The 22,201-nt window shown below is 36.9% G+C and overlaps 1 protein-coding gene across 5 annotated transcripts in view; it reads right to left on the reverse strand.

Annotated features, from left to right (window-relative positions):
• Window positions 1-22,201, reverse strand: part of LOC124171144 (transmembrane protein 94) — a 76,882-nt gene that overhangs the window by 40,888 nt on the left and 13,793 nt on the right. For 4 of the 5 annotated variants that reach the window (XM_046550296.1, XM_046550290.1, XM_046550307.1 and 1 more), the window contains 7 exons: window positions 17,210-17,467; window positions 16,247-16,453; window positions 9,790-9,957; window positions 9,095-9,198; window positions 8,877-9,010; window positions 6,652-6,895; window positions 156-203 (listed from right to left, as the gene is read on the reverse strand). In XM_046550296.1, the coding sequence (XP_046406252.1) occupies window positions 156-203; window positions 6,652-6,895; window positions 8,877-9,010; window positions 9,095-9,198; window positions 9,790-9,957; window positions 16,247-16,453; window positions 17,210-17,467 (1,163 nt within the window). The remainder of the gene's footprint in view (window positions 1-155; window positions 204-6,651; window positions 6,896-8,876; window positions 9,011-9,094; window positions 9,199-9,789; window positions 9,958-16,246; window positions 16,454-17,209; window positions 17,468-22,201) is intronic. The other variant, XM_046550301.1, reaches the window with a different exon arrangement.

Consider the following 22,201-nt stretch of genomic DNA (forward strand, 5'->3'; position numbering starts at 1 on the left):
TCAGTATATTTTAAACATTTCCATTGTAAAGAGTTATATATAACTATTAGAAGTTAAATCAATGAGATCTTCACTTCATTGGTATATATCAAAAGCATTTCATTTAAATGCAAGGGCCAACTTAATTGGAAATATAAAATCAACAACATATTTACTTATTGGCTCCAGGAAACATGGCCATCTCTCCCCACAAATCCAGCATCCTATGGCATAAAATTTGTAAAGATAAAAGGAAAATGAAAAAGCTTCCACAATTTTCTTCTTTGCTAAAAATAGCAAAAGCAAAGGATGTAAGCAATGCATTTACAAAGGTGAAAACATTAACAAGCAACATAAAAAAGGCAAAACATAAAAGCAAGCATGACAAATACATTCACACACTGAACTTCGGCCATTGATGGCTTTTCTATACTTTGTGTACTCATACAAGTACATGTATATGCCAGGGTTCCCACTCTACCTGAATAATGAAATTCACGGCTTTTTTCAGGTTTTCACGGTTATTTTTCAGGTTTTCACGGTTTATTTCAGGTTTTCACGGTCTCAATTTCGCTAAATTCACGGTCCGTTAATACGCCAACAATAAGAAAATCACTAGCCGTATATCAACAGAAAATTAACATTCGCGACAAACGGCCGTGAATGTTAACGCCGCAATGAAAAGTGATATCTGTTATGACGTGATCTATCGTTTGCAAAATTCAGGCCCGACAAAAGGACCAGCCCAACCGCGCTCTTGCCTGGACGCCGAATACCCTTCGGACCTTCTTCCGTCTGGACACTCGAGGTCCTTTTTTAATTCCTCGCCGAGAGATTGTTTTTTGCGCACGTTGTTAATACTGCACAGTAACCGAATTTCCCCCACCCCAATATTTCTTATTTAACGGAAAATATTTTATGAAAATTGTTTGTAAAACATAATAAATCGAAATACAATTTCATACACCGTATTAGCACGAATCTAAGACGAACACGATTCTTAGACTACCCTCCTTTTTTGGAACTCCACTAGAGGAAAATTTTTTTTTCCTAATAACGATACGATTATAAAATGAATGCGGAAAAACGATCAATGCTTTATATTTTTGCTACGTTGCCTATGTCCCAGGAAACACAGGATTTTGGCGAGTAGTTAAGATATTCATTAAAGGTTTCAAACAATATTTTAGATAATAACAGGAATAGTAGTACTTTATCAAGACACATAGGTCATATTGTTGATTCGACCCATATCTCTTTCAAAATTCTGAAGGAAAACGCCACCTCACTAAAAAAATGTTTGCTCTCCACTCGGCATTTACACTGCTATTATGGATTTCAGTCTGATGTAAAAATTCTTATCCATCAAACACCATTTCCAGTACACGTATTCATGAGAGCAATGTGCATATTGTGCCTAAAACAACCGCATTCGCCGGTGCAGTGACTGATTGTGAGATGGATAACGAAGGCCAAAAATAGTCTATTACTTGAATTGTTCCTGTCTAATGAATATATTTTTAATATAATTGAGGTAGAGTGTAAAGCGTGAACAATGTTGCGTTAATCGTCAGCGGCACACCCACCTGGATCTTTGCCGCGAGAATTAGTAACGTCGCGCCGAAAGCTCGCTGTCACCCGGTTCAAACGCAGGGAGCGTGGTGTCCACAGCGCATGGCAGGTTTTCAAGGCTAGCGGTCTTCCAGTCACAAGATTGAGGGTATTGAATAAACGTTCCAATTTTTCTACACAAAAGGCCATCTAGATTTAGTTTCGAAAGTGGTCGCTGCAGCCAGTGGGAAGGCTAATTGGATGGAAGGGGGACTAAGCAGTGACCGAGGGAGGGGAAACCAAGCCAGTCGAGGAAAGTAAACAAGCTGATGAGAAGTGGTGTCATATTTCAGGAGGGGGGGGGGGGGAGAGAAAAGGCCTGCCCTGGGGAAAGATGTTTTTTTTTCTTCAGGCAACATTCGTTCCCACGCTTTTCTGACCCATGAGACGATGCTCGCCACAATGAATAGAAGTGCGCTCGCTACGAACGAAGTTGAAAATTTCTGGGAAGGTATTATTATCAAGATTGAAAGATTTTTAAGGTTTTAGGTTGAAATTCACGGCTTTTTCCAGGTTTTTTCACGGTAGACGAAATTCACGGCTAATTCACGGTTTTAAGGTTTTCACGGTTGAGTGGGAACCCTGATATGCATACACTTCTTCCAAAAATATTCATGCCCCCGTGAGATATGACAATGATTTAAAAAATTGATAATAACTCACTGACCAAATAAGGGATTACCATTTTAGGAATTAAAGAGTTTATTTCCAATACCCAATCAGCAACTTTTTAATATTCCAGATATATTTAATGAAAATGAAACATTGCTGTTATAAAACAAAACTCTAGTGCACTCTAAAAATAAAAATAAATCCAATATATATAAGTTTTTGCTTACAAACCAGAATAATTACAGGTAAATTTGCTATCAACCAAATACTATATTTGTATCAAAATAAGACAAAGTATTTCCAATCACAGACTTTTGAAAAAATAAACAGGAATTTCGGTAGGACAGATTCTTTATCAATTTAAAACTCAAAAACCCAAATAAATTAAGATAAATAACAAAAAATTTACGTTTAGCATTGCACTACCAGCTAGTACCATATGGTACTGCTGTGTGTTAACGGGTTAGTTGCAAACATTTGCAATACAATTTTGAGAAACCGAAAAATAATACACACACTTTTATAATACTGATAGCCCATAAAAATATAATGAACAATATATCCATAAATTTATAATGCATGTCGACCACCATAATTCAATATGCCAAGCATTACTCTTTCCAGCATAAACTTATTCCATCACACGTAATCTATTCACAGAAAATTAACTTACAGTTGAATCACCTCCGCCAAATATTTATGTAGGACAATACTAAATATATTCTGCCAAGGTGGTTGAGTAATATCCCCTAATTATATTTTTCGAGACTTATATTTAATAAATTTCTAACTTTTTCCTTAATTCCAACTTCTACAGTAAACTTCCAATTATGTATTTGATCGCAGATTACTCATGCTGCAGAAGTTCTGTAAATGAGTATCAGCCCCCTCTGATGTTTCCAGAAAATTTCATTTAAAAAATTAATCAGATGCAAAAACTCCAAGATTATCATCAGGATACACAAGACTATTATTTGCATTAAAATTCCCTTCATAGGATGTAACTATTTTCTTCACTTGCAGTCAAGGAATGTGTCAAGTTTACTCAGACTTCTGCTCTAGTGCTACAGAAGACAATGAGCAGCAGGAAAAAAACTCTTGATTAATTTTAGAAGATTTCTTCAATGGATAAACAATCATAGATTAAGACAGCATTATCTATGATCTCTGAAAGTGTTTTCATATCGCAAATGTGCAATTATTGCCACAGCCCAAGGGAACCAGAGATTTTTGTTGCACTCAGGGATAAATGGTCGCAAGATCTCATTTGCACCCTAGCTATCACAACATCGTGATAACTTTTTGTTCACATACTCTGTCAAATCGAGACAAACTTGAGCCAGGCTTCCAACATGCCTCATAAGGATATTCGTTACACCGCCACCAGTCAAGGTAAAACACGAGAGGAAGGGAGTACATAGTGGAAGTGACAGCAGAGGATGAAGTAGAAGCAGAGACAAAGGGATTATTGATCGCATGAGCCACAGCCAGGCACTTGCCTTCGTAGTCAGTTTGCTGGAGTATATGAAATAGTGGGACTACAAGTATAATGGGATTATTGCTGCTAAAAGCAACTGTGATTGGGTAAATAAAACTCTCAATAAGTCTCCAAAGCAATCTAAAATAACTGACTATGTATTTACATGGATAATAATAAAATGTTTGATTTACATAAATTATGAGGGTCAACTGCAATTCGCGAAGAAAGTGCCTAATCCCTTGTTAAGTTAGGTCTTGAAGGGTAGCGGCATACATGTACAGCAGCAGCATACCAGCTGTCACTTCCTATCCCTTTCATGGCCTATTGCCAAAATTCATTCTTTTCAAATGAAAAACTTTGCTAGCTATAGCTGATCTTCACTACTTCGTTCAATTGTAATAGGCTCAACTATGTGGAAGTTAATACTATGAAAAGGAGACTTCGTTGATTTCCACTATTTTTCCATTTTTGATCTTCACTAGTTTACGAAGAAAAAACTGCATCAGCCATAGTTGAAAATCAGTGCATAGGGGTTAAAAAGGAAAAAATGAGCACATTAAATTTAATCGCAAGATACATAATTTACTTAGAAAGGTAAAATTATTAATAAAGAAAAAAGATAAAAAGCATGAAGAAATATAAATTCTATCACCACAATCAAAGCCTCTTTGTTTTCATGAAAATATACATGCAAACTGAATATCCTAATGGTGCTGAATTAACACTCTAAGGGACAGAAAAAAGAAAAAAAATGGCAAAAAAAACTCCAGTCTTAGCATGTATGTTAAATTTGGATATGAGTTAGAAAAATATAATGGAATTATATTTAAAAAGCTAAATATGTTGGAAAATAAGATAAAAAGGCATTTAAATACCGTATATCTCCGAATATAGTCCCCCCTTTTTTTCCAAAAATGGCCGCAGAAAAGTAAGGGGGGGGACTATAATCGAGTGTAATCCAGTTTAGCATACTAAAGGTGACCATAAAGTTGTAAATAACGGCATAATGGCTAATGTTCTCGTAGTCTTTCTATTTGAGTATATTTATGAGGATTATAATCGGAGATATTAGTAAATACTGCCACGTTTTACCGGAAATTTAGACAATTTTTACCACAAATGTGGTAAAGATACGATTCTTCCGATTCAAATAGCATATCGAATATGCGTTTTCACGGAATCCATCGGGTAGCCGTTAATTTTTCTTGGAAAAGTATTGTTAGAATAATTCAATCGACAATGATCACTTAATGACGCAAAACAGTAAATAATTAAAATGAAAACTAAACACACACTATCATTACATCAATCGAACACTGGAATTGAATCAATAGTATATGTACCCGTCGCTCATTTAATAGTTACACGATTTAAATAATTTCGAAAAATAAACAGATAAAGTGAACCTTTCGTGACGATTTAGCATTTCATTGCGTCCGTAGCTACTATACGTCCGTGCGGTTCGTGTTTACAACCACTGCCTTTACCGCCTTAACAGAACAAGAATGCGCAATAGGTGATGCATTTGTTTCTGAAAAGGCGCAATAATCGACGACTTTAAACCAGAAGTGCCGGCATTACTGCATTTGATCGAAATCCAGCGACTCAGCATCGAAAGTGTGATCAATTTATTGAGGAATATATTCAATTCGCCAGGGTAAGTAGGATCGATAAATTACGTCACATAACGTTTCGCAATTATTTCCGCGATATTTTCTTTATTAAAAATAATTTTACGTTCAACAGTGAGGTGATGGATCAAGTAGAAAGATGAGGATCAATCCTGCGGCAGATTAGAGGCCATCAAAGACGGAGTTTTGATGCCAATTTAAAAATAGCCGTTGCAGAATACGCCGTAAATCATAGTATTCACAGCGCTTGCAAAGCGCTAATACATCGCGGAAGTCATTTCGGGGGTCTCGATGCGGCAGATTCAAAGAATTAGAGGAAAATATCGTCGAATTTGTGCGCGAATGCAGAGCAGAAGCTCTTTGTGTAACTTATGCAATGATTTGCGACGAGGCATTGAAAATTGATATGATATTTTTTTCAGTTTAAATGTTTGTTGGAAAAAGTTTATTTCTTAATTTTATTACTTTGATATTTGTAAGTCCTGTAGTTTAATTATTTTGCTTAGCAGGCATTTGATGGCAATATTTTTATAATGTTTATAATTTATTTAACACAATTTTATTTAGATTTCCTAAATTCTTCAGGTCACTTGGATTTGTGATGACTTGATGGGTGTGTTACACTGGATCTAAGGAAGTTTCAGGGCCAAATAATGCAATACTGTTTATGGGATTTAAGTTAAAGCTTATATATTGACATTGTTTGTAGTCATTTGGAAATCAAAAATATTAATAATTTGTGAATGTTTAAAAAATACAATAGCCTTGGATACTTAAAAAATTTTCCCATTTCTTCATTACATCTGGTTAAGGAACTATAAATTACTGATACATGCAATGGATCACAACATGTTTTAGGTATAGTTATTTTGTTGTGATGGAAAATATGTGAACAGATTTGTTCTTAATCTTCACAGAAAATAATAGTTTTTATCGACTCTAGAATCTTAACTTGCTAACCACAGAAAAATTGCCTTCCTTTGCATTTTAAAATTTTTCCCAAAACTGAGGTCTCAAAATTGGGGGGGGGACTATATTCAGAGGGGGACTATATTCGGAGATATACGGTAAATATCACACAGCATATAACATACATATTCTATTAATCCAACTAACATAAACATAAAGCAATAAGTTAAGGAAGCAGAAGTTAAGGAGGGTATGCATGGCACAAAATAGCCAACAAATTTCAAGTCTCTGGTTTACAAGTAAGAAAAAATTATGGAACTGACTGCTTAAGCAAGACAAAAAGCTTGTTAACTCATGCACATAACATCTACATTGAGTGTGATAGGGGTAAACAAGCGAGGGCAGAAATAGGGAGAATGACGAGCAAACCTGCGATTAGTGACTGGCACTAAATCCTCATTGTACATGGCTTCACAGGTCACATGGGAGCAAAAGCGTGCATAATGCTCTTGTGTGTCCATGTTGCACGTGTTGAGGAGGATGGCCAAGCCAAGAGGCTTCAAGGAACTCAAATGACGCCGCCACGTCTGGTCATCAAATTGCAACCGGAAGGGACTACCATGGTCATGGGTGAGGTCCAACACCTCAGCAACGGTTTGGGAAGCACCAGAATCTAATGTACAAAGGGAATAAGAGGAATAAAATAACTCATTTTCACAAGTGACCATGCTCTTGACCACATTCAAATAAAATACAACCTTCGATACATTTTTCACACCTTGTGCAAAACAATGCTCTGATATTCTCAGCCTTTCAGGTTTAGCCTAAAATCAGCCATTTGCTATTAAAAATAAATACTTTTAAAATCCTTGCAAGTAAAGTGTGACCATTTCAAAAATCTAAAAATATCACTATAACAAAATAGATTAATCACTAACCATACTTGAGAGGAAAATCTTGATCAAGGACAATACATGCATAATAGTAATTTCATATTCATATCCATAAAAAGGATTAGGGGGCATCCATTAATTACATGTGGTGATTTCTGCCAATTTTTGAACCCTCCAGCGAGGGAGAGATATCATGAAATTATGAGAATTGACTCAACCCCCTCCCCATCCCCCTGACCTCACATGAGAGTGTTCAAAATGGGTATTTTCAGTGTTAATATGTTAATCTATACTTCATTGAGTTGAATTTATTAAAAAATATTAAAAGAAAATATAGAGGTTAACATAGCTTTAAGTTCCATGCTTACAGAATTCTCTATTAGCATGCATTGCATTCTTCCATTTCCTAAGTAAGTACCTTTGCTATGAGGTTGGTCTCTTTGCATCAGGTTGGATTAAACAGCAAAGGCATGATAAAAATAATGCATAAAACATTTATTGATCAATAGTATTTTATATCAATAAACAAATAAGTGCAAAACTAAGCCCTGATGTAGGTTTTATAATAAACCAAAACGTTGGCAAACAACTTTTTGCATTATATGACATGACCTATACTCCAGGAATTATTTAATCATTTAAAAAAATTGTTAAATTATTTTTATTTAAGATTAGTTATCACTATTATTTCAGTTTACTACGATCGTAGTCTAGAATCACATTTTACACTGTTTCTTGCGGAAAAAAATATATCAGATACTTGCCAGGATCCCCCTCTCACCCACGTGATATTTGGTGAGAATAAGCTTGACCCCCTTCTACCCTCCCTAAACGCCTCAAGTAATTAATGGGTCCCTCCTTAGGGAAAACAATAGCATGTGCTATACTACTGTATTTTCTCGTGTATCCCGTACACCCCCATTTTTGGGCCAGTTTGTGAGGAAAAAAAAACTTCCTAACGCTTTTTGGGTGCGGTCTAATACAGGAACTCGTGATTCGTTGCTAAATCGATACATTTACGTTTCCATGATTAATAAGATTAAATCATGTTAGAAATGTTATTCCTGAAGGTTTCCTGGTTTCAATGCTAAACTCTGGAGAAAAAAACAATAAGAATTTGAGGGAAAATGGAACGCGGCTTACATTAAAATTTGTAGGCCATGAAACCCCATTTTTTTCACCGGCATTTCCAGAAAATAGGTGCGCGGCTTCTACGGGTAAATATGGTAATATATTTTTGCCTGACTTAAAATATATTGCATCAGTTTTTATAATACATTTTTTTTAAATACACTATGAGTTTCAATTCTTCTTTGAAATCATTTGAGATTGACGATTTCATCAGACTTTATTTAGTTTAAGGATACCAGGACTAGCCATTGTGATCACTTTATGGGAGTCACCCGCAATGCACAAATTGAGCAAAAAATCCACAGAGAAAATATCATTCGCCTTGACCGGGATTCAAACCCGGATCCCCCGATTTCTGGCCAAGTGCTTTAGCCAGTTAAGCTACCAAGGCATCATTCCTACCTGATGATATTTGTGGACACTACCAAACAAGGTGGTATGGAAATCGGACGCACAGCACCAGAGCCGGAGAGCAAGGCCTGGACTTAGAACACATAGAGGTGTTTGCTCTTGATTAGTCTGGGGAGTTGCCACAGTGAGAACTTTTATGGGAGTCACCCTCAATGTAATTGAATGATTTTTTTCCCTTTGAATTTTTCACACAATTTCATACTTTATTTAGTTAATTACCATGGCTGCGGAAAGTTGGCTTTGGGCCATCGGTCATATCAACATCAGCTTCTTCACCTGCACCCTTGTAATGCTGTCCCACATCACCGCCAGCAGTTGGTGGAGCATTATAGCATGCATTCATGCTGATGACACTGAAAATAAATGCATATTTACTCTTATTAAAAAATATAAGAATGTGTAGTGATAAAAATAACACATATCCATAAAAAATTTACCTGGAAGATCTTGAGGTAGGCTTGGAACTTCGAAGAAAGAATACTTTTTCTGCAGTTGGATTTGGCCAGGAAAGAATTCCCTTCTTATCAACACAGCACAGGGCCTAAAAGCAAAGCATGGATAAAAAAAACAACTCATGGGGCAACAACAGCATTATTTACAGTTAAATTTATTGTAATTTGTAAAAAGTAGTTATATTGATCATTTTCAAAACCTTCCTTAGTGATGTAAAGACCCCCAAAAGGACATTTACTGCAACATGAATTGCAACAGTTAAATGTGACATCATACAAATTTGTTTAAAAGAATAGCTTTAAACTATCAGTTCATTCATCATACTAAAAAACAGAGGGTTACATTGTAAATGTTCTTTTTTCCCACATCTCCATAGCGGACATAGCTTGAATATAACATAGCTAGAAGTTCCATGCTTAGAGAATTCTCTATTAGCATTCATTGTATTCTTCCATTTCCTAAATAAGTACCTTTGCTATGAGGTTGGTCTCTTTGCATCAGGTTGGATTAAACAGCAAAGGTATGATAAAAATAATGCATAAAACATTTATTGATAAATAGTAATTTAACCACTTCAACTGCTTCTACTTCACAGCACCAAATCAAATACACATGCAGTTGCTTTTGGTGAAAATTGGCTCAGTGAAGTAATTAAAAATAGATACACCATACAACTTACCGTAACTGAACCAAGAACATGAAGAAGGTTAGCTGTTCGACAAAGGACTTTTCCCTTGCCAGAAATCACATCCAATAGGCAGTTATTAACTTCTCTCCAGGAGATTTCAATAGCTGGATGGGTTGGTTCACTCAAATCAGTCTCATCAAATGGATCCAGGGGAACAGGCTATCAAGAATAAGATGATGGTATACTTTCAGGGATAATGAAATACAACTATGTATTCAATACCATTAACAATGAGCTGAAATTTGCAATGTTACTAACAAAGATCCATCCAATAAGTTGTAATTCACAACTAAACAACAAATATTACTTGAGTCATCTTTTAGGTAAGTCAAATTTCCCATAAGAGAGAAAATAATTAAATTTATCAATATGTACTTAATGATACAACTGACAACATAGACATGTATAACTACCCGCACAAGATTTGTCGTAACTTATACCCGAAAGGTGAAAATAATTTAGCAAGTTTGAGAGATATAGTAAAACCTCCATATATTTTTCCATATAACAGTGAATTCTACAGGACTGGGAAAATGGCGACTTCATAGCAAGAATACATATACACCCATGTCTCGTATAGCACAAATTCGTTCCTCGGGGAAACATTGCAACGCAGTGTAGCCTAATCAAAAATTTTAAACGCTCTCGTGATAAAACGTGAACTGGCGCTAAGTACACACGAAATTTCTATCATTTTACGCATATTAATATTATTGCTTGCCTCAAATTTTCTTTTCTGTTTATATATTAATCGAAATCCATTGCTGTGCAATGGCCAAAAGTATTACTCGTCATTGGGTCCAGATAGCCGGCCTACCAAAGTAATTTATCTCGTCTCCTTAACAGAATGAGTTAATTTAGATCATTAATTAAGCGTGGGGCTAGTGGAAATGAGTTATTTTTTAAGCAATATTGGTTGAGACGTAATTTTTGCCGTCATAGGTTATCGGGCGATTGACTTCCAGGTAGAGAGTCTACGCTAAAGCCTTCAATGTCATCGGTATTCACAGGGGAGATATGGAGTGGTGGCCGAGTTGCGCATGAATAGCATCAACATATAAGAGGGTCCGTTATAGAGTCTAAAACACAATAGCTTCGTTCCCTCCCCGCAGTCTTAGGCCCTCTGCGTCTCAAGAATACAGTTCAGCAGTAGAAGGTGATTTCGATAGAGCCATGCAGAGTAAAAACCATGAGAAAATGGCAAAAAATAGGAATGCGGGTAGAAAAATCAAGAATTTATCAAGAAAAACCATAAACCTAGAAGACAAATTGATATAGGTCAATTGCTTTGAAAATGGAGAGCGTCAAAGCGATATTGCGGGGAAGTTTAAACGCACGATGCCTTATTCTGAATAAAGACGAAGTTAAAACATCAGTGACCTCAGCCGCACCAACTTCAACCAAGCGGTCTACACATACGGAAAGTTCATAGTGAATCAGTACAAAAAGACGAGAGTGGTAATCGCTCCGAGACATTTAGTGAAAGCTCCGGTTGGTTCCAGAATTTAAACGGCAAGCAGGTATTTTCAGTGCGGCGATATCAGGTGAATCTGCAAGTGTTGATAGCACAGTCACCGCAACATTTTCTGATGAACTCCAAGCTGTGATTGAAAGTGGCTCCTTTCCCCCTCAACTAGTTTTTAGTGTTGACGAGACGATATTCTTTTGGAAAAGAATGCATTCTCGTTCATTCATTTTCAGGGAAGGAAAACCTGGGTCAGATTTCAAGGCATTTGAAGACTGTTTCACGTAGCTGCTAATGACTTGGATAACTTCAAATTAAAATGATTTATCATTCATAAACTCCGCTAGCTATGAAATGGCATTCAAAGTAGCATTTGCCTGTCATTTCGATGAGCGACAAAAGGGCCTGGGTGACGCAATAGTTGTTTTTAGACTGGTTTGAAAAATCGTCAACTGCCGGCAATGCATTACGAACCCCTGAGATAGCAGATGTTAGCCCACCCGCACGACAGGAGGGAATTTCAAAAGCACGTAAGAATTTTTTTTTAATGTGAATAAAAGTCTTAAAATGCGTGCATACTATCTTTAAAGATGTTTTAAACTATAAAAATTTATATAAATAATGTTTTCTAAGGCTATTTATGGGAATATATATGTTTTAGAGGAAATTCAATACCCAAGACCTATGCTACCAGGAACGCATCCCTATCTTCCCAATGTTTAAACGCTCTCGTATAACGCAAATTCGTATAGCGCAAAGACCCCAAGGAACGCATCCCTTGCGCTATACGAGACATGGGTGTAATGATGTGCTTAGGGGGTTGCATTTTCCCAGGATGAGAAGAGGGTTCACCTAGAATGATGACATGAGCCACAAACATAGCACCTAAAGTGTTCTCAAAGGGACATTTTTTTCGAATGGTCAAAATTTCTGATGCTATTGACAAACTGAGCAAGTTCATAACATAAATAAGCCATCCCATGACTGACTGAATCCCTCACTGATGGATATAAATTCCTGATCACTTCCAGAAGAGTTGGACAGCTAAAATTTTGCATGGAGGTGAGGGCCAAAAAATGATTTGCAGGCAAATACCAAATATATCAACTTGTCTCACCCTTCCCCAAGAAATTATTCAAAATAGTGCAAATTTTTTTTTTATGTGCATGCCTCCATTCGATGACTCTGAAACATAGAGTATGGAATATTCAGGGGATCTGAACCTGTATTAATTATTCAGGTAGGGAGAGAATTTGTGCTTAATTTAGTGTGTTTTTTATATCTATTAGTCCCTAGAAGTTAGAAGAAGTTAGAAAATATCTTCAAACCTGAACTTCAACCACCATTCCAAACATCCTACAGGTTTATGCAATCAGAGTAACAAAATTCCTAGAAAATACCATATTTGACGGCATACAAGACGCACCCTTATTTAGAAGGCCACACACAAGGAAAAAAAGTTTCAATAGTCCGCGCGACAGCACGGTACCACAATAACTTAAAATGTGCTTTCTTTTAGTTCTCACGTTTCGTAAAAGCCAAATAAACAATCATTGAATGCAATTACCAAACATATTTTTATTAAGGAAAATTAAAAAACGGCAAGCTATTTTGAACATGATATGTAAATTTCAATAATGAATAAATGAGTGAACGGCAAGCAATCAAACATAATACAAAAGTAAAGCAGAAACAATAAAAAACACAGATTCAAGGAAAACGTTGCCTATCATGAAATTAGACTTTAACCACTTTCAAAACCATAAAAATCCTTTTCACTATCATCATCATCGAAAACGAGAATATCGTCATCACTACCGTTTCCATCATCGCTAGTATCACCTTCTTCGAATAATGCGTCGTCTTCTGTTCCGTCAAGAGCATTACTGATTCCGCACTTCTTAAAGGACTTAACAATTATTTCAGCCTTTAAGTCCTCCCAAGATCTTTTGACCCACTCGCACACTTGTGAAATAGAGGGCCGCTTCATTCTACTAGAGGGTGTGAGGGCGTGATGTGCCTCTCCTATCCACTTGTTCCATCGTTCTCGCACTTTTTCCTTAAATGGCTTATTCACCGATACATCTAAAGGCTGCAATTGGCTAGTCAGTCCACCAGGAATGACAGCTACCTGGGTTCTTAATTCTCTCGCTTTATTCTTTATGGTTCCAGTTCTATGGGCGCTAAACTGATCCAAAACCAAAAGAGAGGGTTTTCTTAAGAGTCTACCAGGTCGCCTCGCCCATATGTTCTGTAACCACAGTTTCATTCCAGCTTCGTCCATCCAGCTTTTCGGATGAACATGAACAATTACACCCGTTGGAAGTTTTTCTTTCGGATGAGTTTTTCTTTTGAATATGAAAAACGGCGGTAGTTTTGTGCCATCAGCACAACATGTTAGAACTACCGTATATCGGGTTTTTTCATGACCTGTGGTTTTTATGGTTATTGATTTAGACCCTTTAATACTCACAGTCTTGTTGGATGGTACATCAAATGTGAGTGGAATTTCATCCATATTTCCTATTTGACCGAGCTCAAAAGAAGTTTTCTTGCGTGCATTTATAACAAACCTATGAAATGCTAGTATTTTTTCTTCATAATCTGCTGACATTTTCTGTGCAATAGTTGTTTTTGTGCGCATTGATAAGCCTTGCCTTTTAATGAACCTGTAGCACCAGCCCTCAGACCCAGAGAAGTTCTGATTCCCATGTTTTTCTGCAAATCCTTTGGCCTCATTGATTATCATTTTGGTTGAAACACTTATCCCAGAATTCCTCTTATCTATCACCCAAATTTTTACGGCATTTTCAAGTTCAGGCCAAGATGGAGCTGGGCATCGAAGGTTATGTTTTTGTTTTTTAGCAGTCTTCAGTTGATCTTCCTGCAGTCGCCAAGTACGTATCATTTTTTCGGTAGGTGGTGGACCGAAATGCCTTGCTGCTGCTCTGTTTCCATGCACTTTGGCGTAGTTTAACACTCCTAGTTTATACTGAATTGTATAGCTTAATCTCTTGTTTCCTGTAGTCATATTTTCCAGGGTATTTTTCTTAAACAAATAGTTTTAAGCACTGATACCGACACGTTTATACAGAGTAGCACCGATACCGACACGTGTGTCGGGCGTCATACGTTGAACGAGTAGTACAATGTTGCACTATGTGCTACTCCCCGCTTCTTCGCACCGAGGGCGGAGCGAGCGCTACTAGTTTCATTTACTTTTTGACGGGAACGGTGCGGTGTCGGAAGGAAACCACCCCAGTTCTCTCTTTTGAGCTATATTTTTGTTGGCAAAAATTTAGTTAAACCTGATAAAATAATTATGGTAGATGTAGAAAAAGTTGTGTGTGTCTAGACCTTTATCCAGGCTAAAAATAGCATTCAGTATTGAAAGTTAACCTGTGTCCTTCACGTATAAGACGCAGGTAACTTTTTTGAGACCAAATTTAGGAAAAAAAGTGCATCTTATATGCCATCAAATACTTATATACATGTATTTATATTTGGCCTGTATATATGTATATATATTTTATGACTTCCTTATTCTGCTGCAGGTTAGGAATTCTACTCAAATGTAGGCATCTGGATGTGATTCCTCTGAAGGTATAAAAATCCTGATATTCCCACTCCTTCCCCTCAAAAATATTCTAAATGAGTCCATTCCAGTATTTCTGTGCCTACCTCCGGTCAACAGTCTATAACATCAAAAGCACAAATGCTATTGTGCTGGGGCATTCCTTTGCATTGGGGCACCTGGAGGCAACCTAATTTTTTCACTAGTCACCCTGGCTTCAAAGAGTGGAATTAAGAAGAAATTGCATGTAAACACACAGTAGAATTATTACTAAATGAAAAATGTCTCATTATGGAGGACATTGTTCCTAAATAGAGCCTAAGTTCATATGTCATTACTTATTTATTTTATCTAAATGATTATAAATACATCCCATATCCCAGGGAATAACAGTTTTGCAATATCATATACACTACACCACCATACACAAAGCCGCCATTGTAAATTCAACGTAATTATAGCATAATCATCAAAGTAAATTTAAAATTAATATAACTTTATCATCAAAGTAAACCATGTACATCATCTTAAATGCATAGTCATTTTTGCACATTAGAACTATCATCAAACATACTCATCTTAGAAAATTATACAAAAAAATATATCATATAAAATAATCTTTAAATTAACTACCATTAGCTAAACCCAAACTTATGCAGCTCATTTTCACAATACACCTCCCAATATCATACTCATCCTCTAGTCAAAATTAGATTTACTCTGGACACAAATACACTTTTCCTCCATGAAAAATCCAGAAAGGGAGTTTTTGTATTAATAAGGGTTCTCCATACAATATGAATGGAAAGGGTCTGGTACCACAGCCAGGACTTCGTATAGGGAGTTGTTTGTCAAATTTTGCTGAATGGAGATCCCTTATATAGGGATTTTATAGTATCAACTAAATAAATTTTTCAGCAAAGTCTACCAGGGAAGGAGCATTTTAAAAAACATGATGTGACCATGACCACAGCCCACTTCACAAACAAGCACAATGGCTTCCTCAAAGAGATCTTTCATCCAAACTGATGTTTGCAATGCCCTGAGTAGATTGGATGATAAAAAATTGGCATCACCAACATTGAATAAATAAAAATGTGAGGGATACCAGATTTAAATAGACTAACAAAACTATGGAAAGTTAATTGTCTAAGTACATAATATGTACCCCAGAGCAAAAAAGTGAAGTGGCTGAGTAGTCTTATAGAAAAAGGTCAAAACCAGGATAGAGGAGTCAATTATGGTAAGAAAAACATGATGGGCTCATAACCATTGGACATGTCACACATGCAAAGAAGGACTACGTACAAGAGGATCTCTTATTACAAAATATTCACTCAAAATTTCTTCAAGAAATGACACATTCTCATCCTTATGTGTATCACAAAAGTAAGTACATATGTACTCACCCGACTCTGATTTGTGGACTGGAAGAGTGCTTGGATGCGAGCCATTCCAAGTGAATTGAAAAAAAGCCAAAATGTAGGGAATACAATTGGAAGTAAAGGGAGGGATACAGAGGCAGGCAGCAGGAGAAACATTTCAGTCCAGTGACCAGCACCAACCCACTGCGACAGGTAAAGATGCCGTAGAATACAAATGAATATCACAGAAACCTAGAATAGAAATAAGATAACACAAAAATATACAAATGGAGAGTTTTAAATGACAAAAAAAATATTAATCAAATTAAAAACTTGATTAAAGATATCATTCACGTAAGAAAATCCTGCCAATAATTGCCTGTATGAATTTTAGCCCCTTGGATTCTCCAAGAGTTACAAATGTAACATCTAAATGTAAAGAGCACACATGATATAAAATCCTGATAGCAGAGAACTATCTTTAAATTCTAGGGTACTAAATTCTAGTTTATCATTGACCTCACAAGATCACCCTTCAGAAATGGGGTCCACAAGTTAAGATACTTTTTTACCCTCCATCTCATGAAGAGGTTGGAGTTTTGAAAGGAATTGAGGAAAGGGTGATCTCAAGATGATTGCATAACATGAAAAATCTCCCACTTATAACATAAGTTCAGAAGGTTCAGGAAGGGAGAATTTCCTACAGTGATTGGGAATAGATGAGCTACAGGCAGAACATGCCATATATTACACATCAATAACCATGAAAACTAGCTGAGAAAATGATGATGGATGAAAGGACATAAACAAAAGACATTAACCAAGGATACTCCACTCAAGTTATGATTCCCAAAATAAAGCTAGGAAACAAGATAGCAAAACAGTCTGCCAGGATTTCACAAGCCATTTGATAAAAAAATATTCAATAACTCAGAACAGTTAAATATTAGAATTAATTAGAAAAACATCAATAAATTTTTCCAAACAGAAGAGAACTGGAAAACATACAAGAATTGTGGGTACAGCAGCTTGCTCTATACAGGTAACCATGAGTAGATGCAATCCCCTATTTTGGCAAGATGCTGGCCTACTAAGAGCACCATTCAGGGCTGTTCGAAGGTTATTCAAATATGGGGTCTCTTGAAGAGCATGGCAAGCATTTGGTAGAGGTGTTCTGGCTTTGGGAACACTGAAAACCTCTCTCACTTGCTCATGTAATGGAGGAGAGTATACTTCCCCAGCCTGCAACACAGTGCCTTCCTTGTCCTGAAAGACAAAGATGAAAACTATGACTAAACATCACTTTTCACGATTAAAAAGAAAATTTGAATCTTTCCTCCATTTTATCACGAAACCCCTTGTACATGAAATTAACATGTATTCTTATCATTAAATACTAAGCTTCTATTCCAATAGAAATCCTAGAAAAATAATTCAGAAATTCATCAAAAATTCAATCATAATTTTAGTTAAAAATAAAATACTAGGAACAGAGACAAAAGTCATTTTTATTGGCAGGTGAGTATGAGAGTATACATGGCATGTAACCTTCCTTTCAAGACCATAATCAAATTTTAATTAATTCAGCCAAATTTCACATTGCAAGCAAAATTATGTTATCAATTAAAAAATATTAATTTAAGAAATAACTAAAAATTAGAGATGTGCGAATAGTATCCGCCATTACTCGAATATTTCGAATACTAGAAAGTATTCGATATTCGACATCTTGAATATTTATGCTAAAGGTAACCATCTCGAATACCTCGAATACTTTGAATTTTGCATCATACACTGTTGCACGCACGTCATTGGTAGTTGCTCGGAAAAATGTAGAGAACTAGTCGTTTAGTGCATGCAGCGACGTTTAAGGCAAGTTGACGAACTACATCAAAATCGTGGATTAGACCGGTGAAAAGAGTTCGACATGGGGAACCAAGAATGATCGGGTGAAAAAATCCGAAAATCCCTGATTTCCCCCCCCCCAGGAGAACCTCAGTGCCGTGGGATAGTAACTACTAGAGATGAGCCTATAGTATCCGCAAATACTCGAATACCTCAAATACTAGAAAGTATTCAATACTCGAGATCTCGAATAATAATGCTAAAGGTACAATCTCGAATACCTCGAATACTTTGAATTTTGCACCATACACTGTCGCACTTTCGTCGTTGGTAGCTGACTCGGAAAAATGTAGAGAACTCTAGTCCTTTAGAGTATGCAGCGGCGTTTTAGACAAGTTGACAAACTACATCAAATTAGCGGATTAGAGTGGTGAAAAGAGTTCGACATGGGGAACCGAAAATGATCGGGTGAAAAAATTCGGAAATCCCCGATTCCCCCACCAGGAGAACCTCAGTGCCGTGGGATGGTAACTACGTAGCACAATTCCCAAAATCCGCTACCCCCTCCATTCATCAGCCCTCGGACCCTCCTCCGACACTTTCTTCCTCTCCGAAATCAAACAAAAGGCCCCAGCTCACGCAGGGTTCGTATTACAAAAACCATAAATCAAAAGCTTCAAAAGAAAATATCAAGTTACAGGAGAGTAATAGAATCGTGTTTCACCCTTCCCTCTTTCTCCCCCACTGACCTTTTTCTGCCTACCTGCTCCAAAGTTCCCCATTGCTGGAGGTCTGGAAGGAGCTGGCTGGAGGAGGAGAAGGCATTTGAATATCACGCCATTATTGGATTGAAATATTAGTAATGTGCGAATAATTTAAAAAAGAATAAGACCAAACACGACGTATTTCTGACCTTATTTAAGCATTTTACACAAGGAAATACATGTCAAAATACGACAGAGACTTAGCATTCTGGCGAAACTCAATATTAGCAGCAGAGCTTCTCGGAAGTTGATGCGGTATTTTTTTCCGAAAACATATATCAAGTTGCAACTTATGAGTTGTGCTATAAATCTCTATTGTTACAGTCACAGACGAAGGGATATTTTCTCAGGATATTTGGTTTCTCCCTGATAGCAATTCGAACTCATCTTTTTATCTCATGAGAACTTCCAAAGATGGACTGAAAATAATTGAAGAAAATCTGGTGGAGAAGCGCGTGTATTTTGCAAAACACCTCGGATTGTCCGCTAGCACTTGACAGTAGGAGTGGGGGTAAAGCGAGCTACCTGTTGAAAATAAGAAGTTGGATGAGGCTGAGTATCAGATGGGCATGCCGCTGAAATGGCATTTGGTAGATAAGAATGTATACATCAGACAGAAATCCATCGTAGCAGTGTAAATGCCGAGACGGCATGCAATCATTTTTCGTGAGGTGATGTGTCCCCTTAGAATATTTGAAAGAGATGTTAGTTGAATCAACTATATGCCCAATTGTTTCCATAAAATTAAAATATTCCATTAATCAGCTAAATTCCTGTTCGAATCCTTTAAAGGAAATCAAACTTACTCCCCAAAATCTTGTGTTTCCTGCTGCATAGGCAACCGAGTCAAACATTCCCGCCTTCATCGTTTTTTTCGTCCATCCCCTTGAAAAACGATAGTAAAGAACGAAACATTCCACTGGATGCGTTTTTATTTATACATTCATCAAGGGAAATAGAAGAAGAAACGTATGTTTGATATGCTTTGCGCAACTCTAGTATTTGAGGTATTCGAATATTCGAGCAATGATTTAATATTCGAATTCGATATTCAAGTTCGAGAAATCTGCTATTCGACCCATCTCTACTAAAAATAATAACTCAATCTTCCTCTGAAAGGATTCCTCACTTAAGTAAATATTACTAATGTCAATGAAGCAGAACCTATCACCTATTGTAATGGTCTATCCACAACTTATTTTCTGGTTATATGTATTACTTACAATGAGGAAAATTCTATTATACAAAATTAAAATACATTTATAACTCAAGATTGGAGGAAAATTAATTGAGACATAAAAAAGCAGTGATATTACTGTAAAACCTCTGTACATCATAATGAAGGGGACCAAAATTAAAATTTGGGCGATTTGATGTATGGAGGTTCACTATAGAGAGGTTTTATTGATAGGCACCATTTTTTCATATCCTTTGGAAATGAAAGGCACTACTGTCTTTTAAACCATTATATTTGTGTGTTTAAATACACATGCATGCATCAGTGAAAATATATTTAATATTTAATGATTACAGAAAGCGAGCACTTTCGAATGATTTTTACTAGAGATGTGCGAATAGTGTCCGCGAATACTTGAATACCTCGAATGCTAGTAAGTATTCGATATTCGAGGTCTCGAATAGTTATGCTAAAGGTACCGTCTCGAATACTTTAAAATTTCACGTCATATACTGTTGCACGCACGTCGTTGGTAGTTGACTCGGAAAATGTAGAGAACTGTAGTCGTTTAGTGCACGCAGCGCCGTTTTAGGCAAGTTGACGAACTAGATCAAATTCGCGGGTTAGAGCGGTGAAAAGAGTTCGACATGGGGAACCGAAATAGGAAAATATACGAAATTCCCCGATGTCCCCCATCAGGAGAACCTCACAATCAGTGCCGTGGGATAGTAACTACGTAGCACAATTCCCAAAATCCACTACCCCCTCCATCCATCAGCCCTTGGCCTCTACTCAGACGCTTTCATCCTCTTCCAAATCAAACAAAAGGCCCCAGCTCGCGCAAGGTTCGTATTACGAAGACCATAAAGCAAAAGCTTCAAAAGAAAATATCAAGTTACAGGAAAATAATGGAATCGTGTTTCACCCTTCACTCTTTCTCCCCCACTGACAATTTTCCCGCATCCATCCAGTGCCGTGGGATAGCAACATTTCCCACGATCCGCTATCCCCCTCCATTCAGCATTCGCCTCACCCTCTCTGACGATTTCCTCTTCTCCGAAATCAAACAAAAGTTCCCAGCTCGCCCAGGGATCGTATTACGAAGACCTTAGCTTCGAAAAAAATATCAAGTTACACGAGAACAATAAAAACGTGTTTCATGCCCTCCCCCCTTTTCTCACCCACTGACCTTTTCCTGCCTACCTGCTTCGAAGTTCCCCATTTCTGGAGGTCAACTGTTGCATTAGTCATCTACTAGCCCAAAAGATGTCTAACAATGACTTTCGGCAATTGATATTACACCTTTATTAGATTGAAATATAAGTAATGTGCGCGTAATTTAAAAAGGAATAAGACCAAACACGACGTATTTATGACTTTATTTAAGCATTTCACGCAAGAAAATAAATGTCGGAAAGACGAAGAATAGTACGACAGAGACCTAGCATTTTAGTGAAACTCGATATCCTCGCAGCTGAGCTTCTCGGAAGTTGATGCGGTATTTTTTTCTGAAAAAATAGAATAAGTTACAATTTATGAGTTATGCTATAAATCTCTATTGTCACAGTCACAGACGAAGGGATATTTTCTCAGGATACTTGGTTTCTCCCTGCCACCAATTCGAATTCATCTCCTATCTCGTGAGACCTTCCAAAGATGGACTGAAAATAATGAAGAAAATCCAGTGGAGAAGCGTGTGTATTTTGCAAAACGCCTAAGATAGTCTGCTAGCACTTGACAGCAGGAGTGGGAGTGAAGCGAGCTACCTGTTGAAAATAAGAAGTTGGATGAAGCTGAGTATCAGATGGGCAAGCCGCTGAAATGGCGTTTGGTAGAAAAGAATGTATACATCAGACAGAAATCCATCGTAGCAGTGTAAATGCCGAGATGGCATGAAATCATTTTTTCACTAGGTGGTGTGTCCCCTTGGGATATTTGAGAGAGATGTTAGTTGAATCAACTATAAGCCCAAATTGTTTCCATAAAATTAAAATATTCCATTAATCAGCTAAATTCCAGTTTGAATTCTTTAAAGGAAATCACAATTACTCATCAAAATCTTGGGTTTCCTGCTGCATAGGCAACCTAGTCAAACATTCCTGCATTCATCGTTTAGTATTCGAGGTATTCGAATATTCAAGCAATTATTTAGCATTCGAATTCGATATTCAAGTTCGAGAAATCTGTTATTCGACCCATCTCTAATTTTTACCA

This window comes from Ischnura elegans, chromosome 1 (genome assembly GCF_921293095.1).
Source record: "Ischnura elegans chromosome 1, ioIscEleg1.1, whole genome shotgun sequence".
In the NCBI taxonomy this organism is placed as follows: Eukaryota; Metazoa; Arthropoda; class Insecta; order Odonata; family Coenagrionidae; genus Ischnura; species Ischnura elegans.